The sequence below is a fragment of the Elaeis guineensis genome, chromosome 4, assembly GCF_000442705.2.
Source record: "Elaeis guineensis isolate ETL-2024a chromosome 4, EG11, whole genome shotgun sequence".
In the NCBI taxonomy this organism is placed as follows: domain Eukaryota; kingdom Viridiplantae; phylum Streptophyta; class Magnoliopsida; order Arecales; family Arecaceae; genus Elaeis; species Elaeis guineensis.
Window position 1 is genome coordinate 37,339,626 of NC_025996.2, and position 17,313 is coordinate 37,356,938.

At 37.4% G+C, this 17,313-nt stretch overlaps 1 protein-coding gene across 1 annotated transcript; it reads left to right on the top strand.

Annotated features, from left to right (window-relative positions):
- The first annotated feature begins 7,561 nt into the window (after positions 1 to 7,561).
- On the top strand, positions 7,562 to 15,376 carry LOC105042958 (piperic acid--CoA ligase). The gene is made up of 6 exons (XM_010920335.4): positions 7,562 to 8,773; positions 10,133 to 10,325; positions 12,848 to 12,993; positions 13,501 to 13,568; positions 13,723 to 13,825; positions 15,024 to 15,376. The coding sequence occupies exons 1-6, from the start codon at positions 7,763 to 7,765 to the stop codon at positions 15,135 to 15,137; spliced, it is 1,635 nt and encodes a 544-aa protein (XP_010918637.1). The 5' UTR covers positions 7,562 to 7,762; the 3' UTR covers positions 15,138 to 15,376.
- Positions 15,377 to 17,313: the final 1,937 nt, after the last annotated feature.

Below are 17,313 nucleotides of genomic sequence, written 5' to 3' on the forward strand. Positions count from 1 at the left end.
ATGAGTGGAACTGGTCCGCTCCCACCAGCACCCTTGTTTCAAAATTCAAAAGTGCCCATGACATTTAATCGGCTCCAAAATGGATAAGGCAGATGTAACAACCTTCTCAGAAATTTCGATCAAAAATCTTGCCACATCGTGTCCGAATCAGCCATGTTGCCTTTCTAAAACGGTCCTTCAACCTTCATCTACAAAAAGAACCTCCAAAGGACCCCCCAAGGTATGCACGAACAATCTCTCGACACTCTTCCTCACCTGTTTTTACTGTTATCTGACTTAAGCATCAGAAGGTCTCCATCGGAGCCAACTTGGTTAGGCTTGTTTGTAGATTTCTCTTCCAGAAGGATGTGCCACCACTCTAGCCTCTCCGACCGTAACCCAGATTTCAATAGTCACAGATTGGTGCTAGAGAAAGGGGTCATGACCCAACTATGAGAAGGAGTGATAGATCGAGACTATGGCCTCGTGCAAGGTGTCTTTCTGACAATCTACCACCGCTACTACCTCTCAGCCAGCGAAGAATGCAGCCAATCAACGAACACCACCACCAGAGGTTTTACAGCCACCTTCGCAGCAAGCAGCGATAATCATTGTAGAACAATTCAACTTGTTATTTCAATAGGTCTAGATCTTGACCACCGCCATCCAGATGATGCAGTAGCTCCATGCTGCACTAATGGCGGTGGCACTAGCACCAGTAGCAGCAATAGTAGTGCAACCAACTAAGCTGCACTGACAGTGGATCCATTATCGGTGAATCCTAAACAACAATCAATACAAACGCCATGGGGATGACCCTCAGTTCCCCCATAGAGTCTTGAGGGGGGGGAGACAGACCCATCATAGTCGGCCCTAGAGCCCAGAATAGAGAAGACAGTGGTCCCTGAGTACTCATTCCAGGCAAGACTCAACTCCTAATAGATGATCTCCCCTATAATGCTTGGAGAATTGCACCACCCGAGATGCGGATATCGATCGCAAACTTGGAAGATAAACAAGTGGATCAAAGCAATCGACCACCAAGCACCAGCTCACGATGATGGGTATAATACTAACCCACCATTCAACGATTGAATTATACAAGAGCCACTCCTAGAAACTTCAAAATGCCATAGTTGGAGAGCTATCACGGGGTCAATGATTCTATAGATCATCTGGAAAGCTTCAAGTCAATGATGCTCATTCATGGGGCCACTGATGTCGCTCTCTATCGAAACTTTTCCATCAATTTTGAAGGACATAGCCTAACATTGGTATACTAGTTTGAAGCCACGAACGATCTATTCTTTTGATCAGATGAGTTGATTATTCATGAGCCATTTTGTAAGCAGCAGAAGATAGTAAAAAGGATCGAATTTTTTGATAAATGTAAAGCAAAGGAAAGAAAAATCCATCTGATCCTACCTCAGTCACTGCAACGTGGCCATATTAAAAATCCACGATCCGGATCAGTCGGTCACAATGGCCATCTTGAAGGGTAGGTTATTGAAGAATGGTCTTTGATACTCCCTGGAGAAGATCTACCCCCGTGACTTCACTGGTATGCTGGCCTGGGTGGAGAAGTACATCAAGATAGATAAGGTATTTGAAGATGAGCCCTTAACGAACCTGATCGAGGAAAGAAAGGAAGAAAAGTCAAAATTTCCATGAAGGATCGACGGTGCTCCCACTCTCCATCTAGATATCAGAGATCCCGATCTCCCCCGCGGAACCTCCGATGAAGGACAATTTCAGAAGGAAGCAGTGCATATCTCTGCCTAGGAGATTTACAAACTACACCCTATTGAAGGCCGCTTGAGCCCAAGTGCTGATGGAGATCAGAAATCAGATCCCAAGGGTGGGGAGGTTGCAGTCTAATCCAGACCAATGGAACCACAACAAGATTGTCTGTACCACCGTGATCATGGTCACGACATCGAAAACTATATTAAACTTCAGGATGAAATAGAAGAGCTCATTCGGTATGGGCACTTGAATCGATTTATCCGGCATTGACAGGAGCAGCAAGAGGAACGATGGAGATCACCAACCTATCAGAGTAGCAGTAAAGGGAATCCTTTGGAGATCTACCTCCTATGGGAGTGATAAATGAAATAATTAGAGGGCATCGAAGTGGAACGAAGAAGTCGGCCGAACCTTTCAAGAAGTCGAAGATTAAAGAATCTCTCGATCGATCCCAATGTGAAAATCTCCACTCTTCTATAGGATCAGAAATAAAAATGAACTGATCTTCCACTCGTGCATTGAAGAAGGAGCTCTTCTTACCAAAGGAGAGACCCCCTTAGGGGAGAGACATACCGTCAATCATCAGTATGTCTCTTTATAGTATAGAAGAATCAAAAAAGAGAAAGAGAAGGTTGAACTCCAGTTTTAAACTAGAAAACAAGAAAGTCGATGAAATGGAAGGAGTTAGAGATGACAGAATAAAGAGAGAGATCAAAAAAGTGAAAGAGTTCAAGAATGAAGAGATGGATAGGATGCCTAAGTCCAACTTTGAAAGTCTCTTCATACAAACTTATCCTATCAGGAGGGGGACTGCCAACTCTACCGCTTGGTCCAGGGGATTCTAATTCGAAGGCAGTTGGGATTCTGTACCAGATACGAATATGACTCAAATCCTCTATACCCAATCTATATCCAATCATGTTAGGAATAAAAGAAGGTGCAATACCACGCCTTCCACCCACATCCACAAGAGCTTTCTCTAAAGAAGAAGACAATTCGGAAGATCAGTTCTCACTAAGGCTCCCAGAACTCACCATCAAAGGCACAAGAAATAAAAAAAAGGATGGTAGTTGATCCTATGATTGATTTTGATGATTCTAAAATATTGAATATAGATGATACTAATTATATATTTCAAAAATATATGTAGAATTTTTTAAGTACTCACAACGAAGAATTTGTCTTAAGAACAAATTCTAAAGTTGGAGAAACATTTGAAGGATTTTAGAAGTATTGGAGCCAAGAAACTCTAGTTTGAGAGATCAAAATATAAAGAAAAATAATATTGAAAGATTTTGAGTCGACTTTGAAAAGTTTTGAATCGATTTCGATATGTTGGCATGCTTGACACATAAATCGAGTTAACCTAGTAGAAGATTGAGCCGACCCAGTCTCAGTAAAGAAGAAAAATAAAAAGCTGAAATTTTAGATCCAATGACTGAGCTAACCCAATTTTTATTGAGCTAATCCAATTACTGTAGCTGAATCGATCCAGTGAAAAGTTAAGTCGATCCAGTTACTGTAGCTGACTGTAACGGGTAGTTTTTAGATTTGCAGCTTTTTGTTCCCACTCTCACAACGGCTATTTCAGTCCTTCTAACTGCTAGAACTCACTCCTCAGCCACTTCTAAGGTTATAAAAGGCTAGAGAAATATTTGAAAAATAAGACAAGTGGATTGAAAAGAGAAAAATCATCAAGTTGGATAAGAAACATTGAATATCCAAAAAAAACAGAGAGAGATTTGAGCACAGATTTCAGTGAGCTTTCAAAAACAATCATCTTCATCATTTCTACATCCTATCAAGCTTCAAAGTAGAGAAGATAAAGCTTCAAAAGAACAATCATTCAGCTTCTTTTCTGCACTTCAAAAGAGTTCTTTTAATTTTTCTTTTGTGCTAAAATTGTGTGCTTTATATTTTATTTTCTTTCAAGTTTTTTGAGATAAGAAACTTGAGCTGATCTAAGCCTTGAATTAGATGTTTATAATAGTTTGATTGATCAACCAAAATTAAAATCAATTGGGGTTGATTGTTAATCCAAAAAAATAATCTTTATATGGTTGCGGTTAGTGAGCCAAGATTAAAATCAACTGGATTGATAGTGAGCCTGAAAAACTATTAATATAGGATTATGATTAGTGATCTCAAAAAAATCAACTGAATTTATTTGTGAGCCTGAAAAAATAAACACACTGTATTCAAAGAAGGATTACAGTGAAATTCTTAAGGAAAGCTTGGAGAGTAGATATAGGAGTGGGTTATTCTGAACCACTATATATTTTGTGTATTTGTATTGTGCTTTCTTGTGTTTGGTTTACTTATTTTTAATTTTTACTTAGCTTAGTTTTTATTTTGTAGTCATCAATTTATATGTTTTATTTCCACTCTTGCTAATTACTTCACTTCATAATCACTTTGTTTGAGGACATACTTGTTAAAGTTTTAATTTGGTTAAAATTTTTAAAGTATCCAATTCACCCCCCTCTTGGATGGCCATACCTAGGCAACAGCGGTTGAACTAAAGAAATAGAAAAAAAATGAGAAAAAAAAAGAAACCAACCTACAGTGATGCAATACAGGAGAAGAGGATGGTGATTCTACAAGAAATAAGGATAGCGGTCCAAAAGGGAGTTGCTGGCGACTAGAAAGCCCTCAGAATAAGGAAAAGAATTAGAAGAGAAGAAAGGAGAGTCTGAAAACATGTGAAAAGAAAGAGAACATAGGCTCCTTTTATTAGCGCAGAAAGTTGAAACCATCTGGATACCAAATCCTACCCAACCATTCGATAATTGACACTTGGGGCGGCCTCCATCGATAATAGAGAAGTAGGGATATACACAATCTAGTTTGGTCTAATTTAGAGATATTCTTAAATCAAATCAGTAAATTATGATTTATCAATTTTACAAACCAAACCAAATCAGACTAGACCTGCGAACTATGATATGGTCTGGTTTGATTAACGGTTTGACATATTACAATATGGAAGTTAGAAAATCTTGAGAAAAAAATATTCTAGCAAATAAAGACTGAAATTATTATGATAGCTTTTGGACCAATATATAGCTCAAATTTCTAAAACCATTAAAAATGAAGATTACGCCTATAGCCAACCAAAAGCTAGACTTTATTCTAGGGTTTATGTGTTAGTATATATATACGCACATATTACGGTTTATGGTTTGGCCTGATCTAATATTTTTGCAAAATCAGATCAGACCATTAAACCATTTTATATGAAAATCATAAACCAAATCAAACCAAACTATTTTAGCTTTCAAACCATACCATACTGGTAAAAATAATTTAGTCTGATTCGATTTAACGGTTTGAACCATTTACTGAATACCCTATAGAAAAGTGTCGGTCGGTCCATTAATGATTTGCACGAAAATGAGGTATGCCATTTTTCGAATCCTGTCGACTGCTTTCTGATTATGATTACACACTGATGTGATCATTCGATCTACCCAAGAATCACGAGCACCATTTCGATGAAAAGGACAGCATGTCTTCGGTAAATCAGGATCAAGTACTCCCTTCATCTAAACCAAACTTGGGAGTAGAGGATATGTGTTGGAGGGATATTTACCACTTGGACCAAAAGCATAGACTAACAGAAGGGCGAATGATATGACCTGATTCTAGCTTCGACTCTTGACAATCCTCGGCTTCTAGTATTCTCCCCTCTATGCCATACACTTAATACCGGCCGATCCTAACTTTGACTTTATTCTAACTCCAGCCTCATCTTGACTTTGGCCTCATGCTTATCTCTATCTTCTTAATAGCCTACATCTGACGTCTATCCAATACCCATAAATGGCTAGACATCTGAATTAATTGATCTCCAATTCCAACCGAAAACATGCTTCATCCTCCACCAATTTTATTTTACTGAATCCAGTCAACTCTAAACGCTTCTCCCCTTCAGTATACGTCTTCGTCAGACCATGCTGAAGCTTCTATGAGTGAAACTGGTCTGATTCCATCAGCACCCTTATTTCAAAATTCAAAAATATTCGCTACATTTAATCGGTTCTGGAACTGATAAGGTAAGTGTAACAACCTTTTCAGAAATCTCAATTGAAAATCTTGCTATGTCGCATCTGAATTGGCCATGTTGCCTTTTTAAAATAGTCCTTCAACCTTCGTCTACAAAAAGAACCTTTAGTAGATCACGCAAGGTACGTGCAAATAATCTCTCTACACTCAACTATTTTCACTGTTATCAGACTTGAAAGTTGGAGGGTCTCCACCGGAGCTAACTCCAGTCTGGATTTGTTTGCAAGTTTCTCTTTTGAGAGGATGTGCTACTGCTCCAACTTCTCTGATCGTAATCCAGATTTTGGCAGTAATAATGATCATCACCATTGCCCCCACCTCCACTAACTAGGGTGAGGATTAGGGAGGGTCCAACAACTGCCATTTATGGAATGGAGAGTAGGAGGTGGAGAGGTTTTAGGATGCCTTATAAGCCACACAATGGATGGTTACATGTAGGGCATTTGAAATGACACAGGGATGGGGCTTGGGCTTCATGCTGGATTGTGTTCAAGCTTGGACTTTGGTAAAATTTGGGCCGAATAAATGATATATCTGAGCTGGCCCAAAAAACAAATGAATTCTATATTCAAACACAAACCAATCTAAAATTTTTTAGGTCTAGCTCGTGGTCCGATCCAAGTTGGCTTAATTTGATGGGCTTCAGACCAGCTCAAGTTTACTTCTAGCCCTAACTGAAGATGACATTGGGGTAATGATAGTGATAACAATAGTGGTGAAAAACTATAGCAGTAGCAACAATAGTGACGATGATGGTGGAGTTAGCAGTGGTGATAAAAAAAATAAATCTTTTATTATCAAAAATAATAAAAATAAATATTATTTATTTTTTTTATAAATAATAAATATATTTTAAAATAAAAATAAAAATATCAAATTATTTTTATAAATTTATTTTTAAAAAATAAAAATAAATGAGATACAAATAAGTGCTTAGTATTAGAGTGTTGCCTCCAAATTGCATGGTTGTGTGGACTGTACTTTTTTTATGTTGATTATTTTTTTTATAATAATAAAAAATAAGAGCTTGTTTGGTATTATTATTTTTTTAAATAAAAACATGGAATCCAATATGAAAAATGTATTTAGTTATTTTGATTATATTTCTTTTTTTAAATAACTTTCATTATTTCTGAACAAATAACAATGAAAAAATTTCGTTTATATGTTTCTTTTAAAAACTAGATTTTCATCTTCCTCCTCACAATCTTTCTTTTTCTCGCTCAAATTTCATTCTCAGCCCCATATAACCATTCCTTAGATCTCGCTAGCCATTTCTTTATCCAATGTGAATCTATGTCTCATCTCAAACCATTTCCTTTTTCTTTGCAGCCGTGTCTGATATCAAGCTCTTTCTTATCCTTAACTATATCTCTCCTCCCTCACCCGTCATCGCCAGCCACATCCTCAACCTTCTTTATAAATTTAAAAAATCAGATATATTTTCTATTATCAGAAACTTTTGTTCTACCCAAAAAAAAAAAAAAAAAATTGTTAAAAAAAATATCCTCGAATTTTTGAAAAAGGAAAGTGCCGCACCCTAACTCTTTCCTTCTTCTGGATGAAGTGACCATTTCAAAATGCTGCGAAAATCGGACCCCAGATCGCCGTCCCCGCAAGCAGCGCGAAAGTCTTTCCAAACTCGTGGCTCCTAAAAGCTTGGAAAGTTCCGGATCACGACGCACGAAAGATTCCAAAAGGATCGCCATCCAAACCACGGAAACATTTACACCCTTCCAACCTTCTCGAAAAAATATTCGTTGCAACGGTGATACTCCAACCTTCTCAAAGCGACGTCTCACTTGAGGGCTTTGCTCTGTTCCGCATATCTTGTATTTACCCAGTCATATTACGCCACCGGTATCCTCAGGTCCTCCTCCACCTTCTTCTTCTTCTTCTTCTTCTTTTTTGTACAAGTATCGTCCGGCCAATCATCCGATAAAAGTCCAGGACTCTCCCTCCTCTTCCTCCGATGGCGACGACCTCCAGCTTCCACCCCGACGGCGTTTACCGCTCCCTCAGCCCCCCCATTGCCTTCCCCTCCGACCCGGACCTCTCCATGCTTCCCTTCCTCTTCCGCCGCACCGCCGCTTTCCCCGATCGCCTCGCCCTCGCCGACGCCGACTCCGGCCGCTCCCTCACCTTCCTCCAGCTCCGCTCCGCCATCTCCTCCGCTGCCGCCGGCCTCGCCTCCCTCGGAATCTCCAAAGGCGACGTCGTCCTCATCTTCTCCCCCAACTCCCTCCACTTTCCCGTCTGCTTCCTCGCCATCCTCTCCCTCGGCGCCATCGCCACCACCGTCAATCCCCTCTACACCGTCGCGGAGATCTCCAAGCAGGCCAAAGATTCCAATCCCAAGCTCGTCATCACCGTCCCCGATCTCTGGCCCAAGGTCGCCCCCCTCGGTCTCCCCGCTGTCATCCTCGGCCCCAAAGACTCGCCTTTATCCCCCTCCACCCACGTCCCCATCACCTACTTCTCCGAGCTGATCTCCAGGCACACAAATCCAGACTTCAAACCGCCTCCGGTCCGGCAGACGGATGTCGCAGCGCTCCTTTACTCTTCCGGTACCACCGGCGAGAGCAAGGGGGTCATCCTGACCCACAGGAACTTCATCTGCGCTGCTCTCATGGTGACCGCCGACCAGGAGCTGAATGGCGAGCCGCCGGCCACATTCCTCTGCTTCCTTCCGATGTTTCATATCTTCGGGCTTTCGGTGATCACCTACGCCCAGCTGACGAGAGGAAACACTGTGGTGTCCATGGGGAAGTTCGATTTTGAGATGGTGCTGAAGTCCGTCGAGAAGTACAGGGTGAGCCATTTGTTCTGCGTGCCTCCAGTTATGATCGCCCTGGCGAAGCAGGGGAAAACTGGGAAGTTTGATCTTAGCTCGTTGAGGCTTATTGGTTCGGGTGCTGCTCCTTTGGGGAAGGATGTTATGGCGGACGTCTCGAAAAATTTTCCTGATGCAGATGTTATACAGGTAATTCTTGACTGATTTGTTGATCTTTCTGAATTAATATTTCCTATAGTGAAACTAGATTAATGTTTATATGTAGTGATAAATATGTTGCATTACTGTTGTAGCTCTACTGTTATTCATTGTTCTTGATATGGACTGATGGCTCGGTTGCTGGGCATCATGTGTATCTGAATGCTTGAACACTGAGATGTACTGTTTGTTTGATAGCTTATAGAGTCCAGTTTTTCAGTTCTACAAGTTCATCTTCTCTAGTTGAATGTTAATAGTTATTTGAGTTGTTCTAAGGTTGATGTTTATTAGGAAGACTGAAGATATCATTAATATGTTTGGTAGGGATCAAAATGTGGCATAATTTTGTTGGAAGTGTTACTTATGTGAAGTTAATCTAGATGATGCTAGGTTTTCTTGATTTTGAAAACTAGATTAATATGTGCTAATCTTGTCTGTAGACTGGTATGATGCAATTAACATAGGTCTAAGTTCTGAGTCAATGAAGTAATACTCTATAAACACTCTCCATGATACCAGCTATAAATTTTTTCACTGGCGGATGGTCTATGCTAAGCCCACTTAGGATGGGGTCCCATGCAGTGGAAGAGTGTGGTTTAGGGTGTTGCGGTAGCAATGTATTAAGTTTTTTTTCAAATGAATAATGTAAGTTTGTTTTGGTATCCCAATCGTAAATCTTTTGATAACTAGCATTTCCTCTAGTCCCAATGTGTGACATGTTGATATATATGTTACTATATGCATGATGCATTGGCCCTTGGCAGCCATGAATACAGTATATATGAGGACCAATACGGGTGTATATTTAGTCCCATGTCGATTATTTCTTGAAAAGATCTTGAATACTTATAGATAGTCAAGGAATCCAAATAACACATTCTGGTTAGTTTTTTTGGATGAAGTCCTAAATTGTTTCAAATGGTATTATAGCGGATCCAGTCTATACCTCATGTGGACTAGTGATACTATAGCATGATTTCATTAGACTGACCACGAACCGAATCGTGGTGTTTATGAATGAATACATGAATTTGGACCCTTAGCCTAGCGAGGATGCCAGGACTTAAACGGAGAGAGTATGTGAGGAACTGTGACCGTGTATTCAGTCCCACATTAGTTATTTACTGGAAAGATCTTGAGTATTTATATAGGGCCAAGGAATCCAAATAATGCCTTTAGCTAGTCTTTTTGGGTGAGATTTTGTATTGTTACAGTATACGAAACCTGATTTATATTATTCTATCTTGCACTTTTTTTATTGATTCACCTTTTGAATCAACAAGGAGATCACTGTGAAACAAGGGAAAAACTGAATTCTGGTTTCAACCATTCTTTTTGTTCTAAAATCAGGGATATGGTATGACAGAGACTTGTGGAATCATATCACTGGAGAATCCTCCTAAGGCAGAGGCTCGCTGGTTTGGTTCAACAGGAATACTTGCCTCAGGAGTCGAAGGCAAAGTTGTAAGCATAAACACATTGAAGTCTCTTCCACCTAATCAACTGGGGGAGCTATGTTTCCGGGGACCAAACATAATGCAAGGTAAAACTTTGTTCAATTGCTTTGACAGATGCTTACTATTATGTTTGCAATTATGTATGCTAACCCATCAAAGTACTCTAATGAAAGTGACAAAAATTACTACATCTTCCTGAAATTAATTGTTGTAGAAATGCTATGCCTTCCATGCTACATGTCTAAGTCTAATATGCCATCATCTAATTTATTTTCTCATTCTTTGTATGAGTCTGTACATAGATTGTTTATGAGTTCATTTACAAATTCATCCCTAATGTGCCTTTACCACAGAACGGGCACAGGTCGTTGTAATACTATTTGTTAGCTTTAGTTGGCAAATAGCACACGCATTTTATACCAAAAAAAAAAAAAGCACACGCATTTGAAACTTCCTTCCCAAGTTTCATGATATTAGATCTTAGAAACTATCTTAGGCCCCTTCGCTAAAGCCTTAAGGCATATAATTCAAAGTTGAAAATATGTGGGAGATCACTATCTTGGGTTCTGATCAATATGGCATATTCCTTTTCTCCACCTCTTTGCAACAAAAATTTGCCAAAAGATCTCCAAAATCCAGTGAGCTGTCATCATCTGATTACAGAAAATTCTACTGGCATCAGGATGATTTTGGCTTGTCCATAGTTTTGATCATCACTTAACCACTGCTTCCAAATGACAAAAAACATCCATTAGTCAGGATTTTGTATCAGCTGGTGAATAGCATCTGAAGGCCTTTCTTTATGATCATCATTTCAACATGTAGTTTGGTCTCTCACCATTTTTTCAGGATGCAGGTTTTTAATTCTTTGATGGCTTGTTTCTAATATGATTGTTCTTGAATCTTAAAAATCCTGGGTACCCCAAATGTTGTTTAGTATTCTGGTTAGGTTTGGGCAACCTAAACTTATCTGACATTTTTCCTAATGTGCCGTCATCAGTAATGTTTCATGATTGGATGTGTTTAGCCTGTCCTGTCTTCTCCTTTTCGAGCAAGCCACACCTGGTCCTAATTGTGCAGTTTCTTTTTCCTTTATATATTAAGCTTTGAATTCATCTTGGTGTTTATACCATCGTGCATATGATCCAACACTTGGATTGCATTTTCCAAATCATGTTCTTAAATAATCTTGTTTTTTATTTCTTTAAACCATTCCCTTGATATTTCATTGGATTCTTTTTGTTTTGTCATGATAGTTTTTTGGTCTTTGAACTCCCTTTACTTGTTTGCTCATCCAGTATCTTCCATCAAGTCATCTATTGCGGTGCCAACTTTTATTATTGATGGCTTTTTCATGGGTTCCATCAAGTCCTGCTTCTGCATGTGCTTTCACCTCTTATGCTATGATTCTCTGAGACTTTTTGCCGGTCATGAGATGCCTGCTTTGATAATTGACTCTCTTGTTCAGCAGTGCTTGGTTTCTATTAGTAGCTCATGTCATGTCTGCATTGCTTGTCTATGCTTGGCCACCGGTGGTTTGGGCTTGCCATTTTATATTAGCCTACGGTCTACATTGTTCATGTAATGGAGTCTTAAACTATTTTCAATAAATTCAGTGAGTATTTGAAATTTTGAAGCTTATAATTCTATCTGATTTTGAGATGTTCGTAATCATATATACAAAGTATAACCTTTTCTTTTGATAAACTAACTAAATAATAACAGTTAGCTTGTAATGACAGCGAAATATGATTAAAGAATTTTATCTATTTTTTCTAATTTTGGACAATTTTCATATATTTTTATGTTATTTTTGTAAGCAATCAGTGTTTCCAATTTGATTGTTATTTGTTACTTTCCAAAATATTTAGTGCATCCTGCTGATACGTCTCTCATGACTTGATTCACCCCACGGACCGATACATCAGCTGACGCTAAGATACAAAGGACTGCTAATGCTCTCAGCCAAAAGTCCAGTGCAGGCAATTTGGCTCCATTCCTTATGACATCTGCATTTAACAACAAAATAAGTTGTGCTGACTTGCAAATGCAAAATAAGTTATGTTGACTTGCAAATGCAAAATGCTAATATGCAATGTATAGCTTTTTGGGGCAGGTAATCATTCTGCTAATGTGCATTATTAAATTCTGGAATACCCTTATCAGGAGGCAATGATGCAAAAACTGTTCTCCATGTATGCACCTTGATTTTAGATCCTAGTTAGTTTACCATGGAAAAGATGGAAGACCATGCTTTATGTTTCATTAACTATTTCAAGCAACAAGCTCGTTGCAAATATCATAAGATAATGATCACTTCTAAGATATGACAGTCTCAATGTCTCTTATTTTTCACCTATCAGTTTCTCCTTATAAATTATTAAATACAAATTAATGTATATGAAAGGAATAACATCGATGCATGGCTGATTCTCTTTTAAGGATGTACCTTTTTGTTGGATAGATATGTTAGCATGCACTTATCATGGAGTAGGATAATATGTTGCTTTTATAGGTATGCACGCGAGCTCGTGTGCATCTGTATTTGTTTTATCTATTTGTAATACTTTGCTTGAGCTATTATATACTAATTTTAAAAATAATTCAGGTTATTTGAACAATCCACAAGCCACTAAATTGACTTTGGATGAGCAAGGATGGTTACATACAGGTGATCTCGGGTATTTTGATGAAAAGGGACAATTATATGTTGTTGATCGAATAAAAGAGCTCATTAAATACAAAGGATTTCAGGTAACCTTTAAATGACTGATCTCTGATGTTTTTTTGATAGTTTTGCATCGAGATGTTTTTGTGCGATCATCGACCTTTAAAGAAAATTAAGTGTGAAGAGAATTGCTATAGATAATAAGCTAAAAGCATTTGATAATATTACTGAAAATAAAAGAAATAGTGTACTTCAAGCATGCTGAAGGTTAGAGCAGATACTGCTGCTGCAGTAAGAAGGCACAATTTGGACACTTAGGATTCTCTGCATAATTGCGAAGTCATTTTTCTGGCAAGTGTCAGTAACTACAAATTTCTAACTCAACCAATTTATAGTAGTTATAGTCTTATATCATTGTTCTGTGTATCATATATCTGGCCTAAAATAAATGATTATATGCAGTAAACCGCATTTATATATAGCATTTCCATTACCATTTTTTCTCCTCAATAAAATATCTGATATTTTACCTTTATTTGTGGCATTTAAGGTAAAATCTGTGCCATGATTTCTACTTTCGTTTTCTTTTCTAGGTTGCACCTGCTGAGCTTGAAGGGTTGCTTCTTTCTCACTCTGAGATACTTGATGCAGTTGTTATCCCGTAAGTTCGAAATATGACTGTATGTATATATTATGCACTCATTCTGTTATAGATTGTGGAAAGTAACTGTTGTCATTTAGCTTAATCAACCCTATACATCTCCTAAGTGCAATCTGTAGATAATCTGACGTATGGGATTATGTTTACCTCCTAGATTTCCCGATGCTGAAGCTGGTGAGGTTCCTATTGCTTTTGTGGTTCGGTCTCCTAACAGCTCACTGACTGAAGAGAATGTCCAGAAATTTATTGCAGAGCAGGTATATTTAAAGATGAAGATTGCTTGCACAAATTCCTGTATGTTTTAAATAGATGACTGCATCCTTCACAGTTTTAATTTAGTTGTCGAGAAATATTAGAATTTTTGTGTTCCCCCCCGATAAACGACCATTGATCCCCACTGGATGGCAACCCTGACATCACAGCATATACACTGGGATAGGTTACCGGAGGTTCAAGTTCTGAAGATGGCATGCCAACCGATTTCTATTATTATTATTATTATTATTTTTAAGAGAATGCATATCATCTTATAACATGGTTGTTTTCCTGCTTTATCTTCCTGCTTGCTTCATAACCGCCATTATCTAGTAAATGCATGTTGTGGAATCTGTTGACTGAAACGAAGTAGTTATGAAAATCAAGAATCCAACATGTTCCTGAACTGGGAGCAAGTTCATGTGGGAAATTAAATTCAGCTCTCTGCCACATTTCCAATAGAGGAGTCTTTAAACACAAGGAACTTTTTATTTTCGCCAGTAAGTTTTAGTACATCAACTCAGTCTACCATAATGTTTAATTTTTTCTCTTTTCTTCTTCCATGCATTTTTTTGAATGATGTAGGGATCCCTAGTCATTAACAAATTGATATTTTTATAATTTTTTTTTGTTTGTTTTTGTTTTCTTCCTCCCGTGCTTTTTTTGAATAATGTATTGTTCCCTGGGTAGTAACTAACAAAATTGACATACTTATGCACCACACACTTGAATTTCTAAGGAAATGCAGATATAGCCGTTATTGATATATATACCATTTATTGTTAAAGTTTTTGGAATTTGGTCTGATACTCTCATTGCCAGAGGAAATTTGACAGCATAGATCATCTGTCGCCTATTACCAACAATTAAAGTAATTATTTGTGGTGAAAGGAAAGAAGCACATTGTTGTTAGCAACATTTAAAATTGGAGTCCAGGCATGTTTCATGCAGCCTTAGGCTGGAAAATTTGTGTTTGTTCTGTCAGTATGGGCCAAAACAGTAACAACAATGGTTTTGGTCTGGAAACAGAAGCAATAACTTTTGGTAGGCCATAAATCAAAGATTTCCTCTTGGACAAGTTTAAACATGTCGTCTACCTCCTGTAATATGTATAACGCTTGTATGCTACTATCTTTAATGAATTTGTGCCTGATCTTCTACTTTGCCAAGTCCACTTAGCTTTTCTTTGTATGTCAACAGGTTGCACCTTTCAAGAGATTGAGAAGAGTTACTTTTGTGAACAGCGTGCCAAAATCTGCTTCTGGAAAAATTCTAAGAAGAGAGCTTATCGAGAAAGTAAGATCAAAACTATAGAAAGTCTAATATCCCCACCAAACATTTATTGGATGGTCTGATACTGAAATGCCACTAAATAAATCAAGTTATCTGAGCTGTCACCATACATTATCCCCTCTTTTTCAGTTGTATTTCCACAAAGGGGAATGAGGGAACTTTGCAATGTTGCTCTAGAATAAAACTTACGTGAATATTATAATATTAATCGACTAAACTCTGCATTCCTGAAGTGTTAATAAGTCTTGTATTTTCTTAAACATGTGATTCTCACTTCTTCTGATTTGTCTGCTCAAACATCACCTAGGGCTATCAATAGTTTGATCACCTGACTTCGCTGCATGTTAATATATGATCTAGTTTGGACCTTAAAACTATACTTGGTGCCATTGGGTATGGTCAGATCGAAAACAATAACCCGCTATTTTAATAATAGAAATTTCTCTATTAAAAGGATAGGGGTGTGACCATTGCGATAAGCCCCATTAACATATGCCCATGTACCTTAAAACATTTCAATACAAAGAAAAGGACAAGGAAAGAAAAGAATAATTAGGAAAGACAAGTAGCCTTAAGAATTGGCATTATGTATTATAGTTGGACATCTATCTAGGATTGCAACAATTCAGCTTTTGGAGTTGGTTTCTCCTTCCTTCCTGTTAATATGATATAAAGAACCGAGCATTCAGACAATTACTTCTTTCCATTTATGCTCATCTTCCAAGCCTCTCTGTTTCTTCTTTCTTTTTACTTTTATTGGAGGGAAGTGGAACACATGATTTATCAAAAAAAAAAAAAAGAAGGAAAAATACAACAAGAAATGCCCTTGAAGTGGTGTGAAAATAGAGTTTACATTCCTCTCATGGACTCAGCATATCTAGGGAGATGGAAACAAATAAAATAGACCAGGTATGTTCGAAATCTGTGTACCCTGTGAAGTTACCATACGGACAATTTTTCCTTGATTGCTGTGTTTTGGTGTTGCTAGCCTTATTCATTCTTCCATCTCATTCCTTCCAAGCTAATGTTGCTTACCTTGTTCATTCTTCCATTTCATTCCTTCCAAAGTTTTCCTTACTATCACAATTTATAAATCCAGGGATTACTATTTCATATAAATTATAGAGTTTACCTAAAGTGGCTTGTTGTAATGGTAAAAGGTACTAAGAGTGAGTTAGGATTCATCAAATTTTAATTGTCTTGCTTATAATTGCTACACAGTCAAATTTATTTATAAGATTTTAATTTTTTTTCCATATTTTTGTTAAAAATTATCATGGTAATTTGTAAATTTTATAGCTTATTGATTCACATAATTCTAGAATTTATGTAAAGTATCTTAAGATAAGGTGAAATGTTTAATATAAATTACATAGTAAAAAATAACTAAAAATGAAACTACAAGTTAAATAAAAGTAGAAAACTCAAAGCATATTTCTATTAGTTTTTTGATGCACGCTAAAATTTAAAAAAGCTAAATATCGACGTATAAAATGATTTTTATTATATATGTTTAAACTTGAATTTTATTTTATATTGAATAATCCAACTAAGTTGAGATCTTTTTCTCTTTCTTTTTTTATTACTAAACATGCAGTACGCATGCCACTATGCTAGTCTAGATAAGCCTCCCAATCTAATTTGGAAGATTGGAGGAAAATTTTGGAACTTCCGTGCACCATAAGAGGCCTAAGCAAAGCCGGCATATACAAAGAACCAATTCTTTTTGGTAGGTTTTCATGAGATTTGCTACATTATTACAAATGTGTAACTAATCAAATAGTAAATCTTGACAGGATACAGAGTGGTTCTGTTATTTGACCCAAAAAACGGATTAACCTGTGGTCTAGAATGCCTGGTCGGGTTTAGATGTGTGTGTAAACGAGCTGAATGCATGAGAATCTTATAAGAAGAAATCCGGACATACAAAATGCTAAATAACATATCAAAGAAAGGAAGCACCGTGACCCTCATTCCAATATAGATTTGAAGAATGCTAAAATATAACGCATCCTGACACACTCTTAGTAACTTTCACAATGGTACCAAATTACTTTAGATAAATTCTGGAATTTATGCAAATTAGTGATCTCTGAATTTATATATCAGGGAAGAAGATTTGGTTTACAAAAATATGGTCCACTTATATATAAATAGACCCTTATTCCAATATATATTTACAGCTTAGTGGTTATAA

Bases quoted from the DNA above. Each gene is read 5' to 3' on its own strand.
- LOC105042958 (XM_010920335.4), top strand. From the start codon at position 7,763: ATGGCGACGACCTCCAGCTTCCACCCCGACGGCGTTTACCGCTCCCTC. The intron at 12,994-13,500 runs GTAACCTTTAAA...TTTCTTTTCTAG, and splicing joins TTAAATACAAAGGATTTCAG to GTTGCACCTGCTGAGCTTGA. The intron at 13,569-13,722 runs GTAAGTTCGAAA...TTTACCTCCTAG, and splicing joins CTTGATGCAGTTGTTATCCC to ATTTCCCGATGCTGAAGCTG.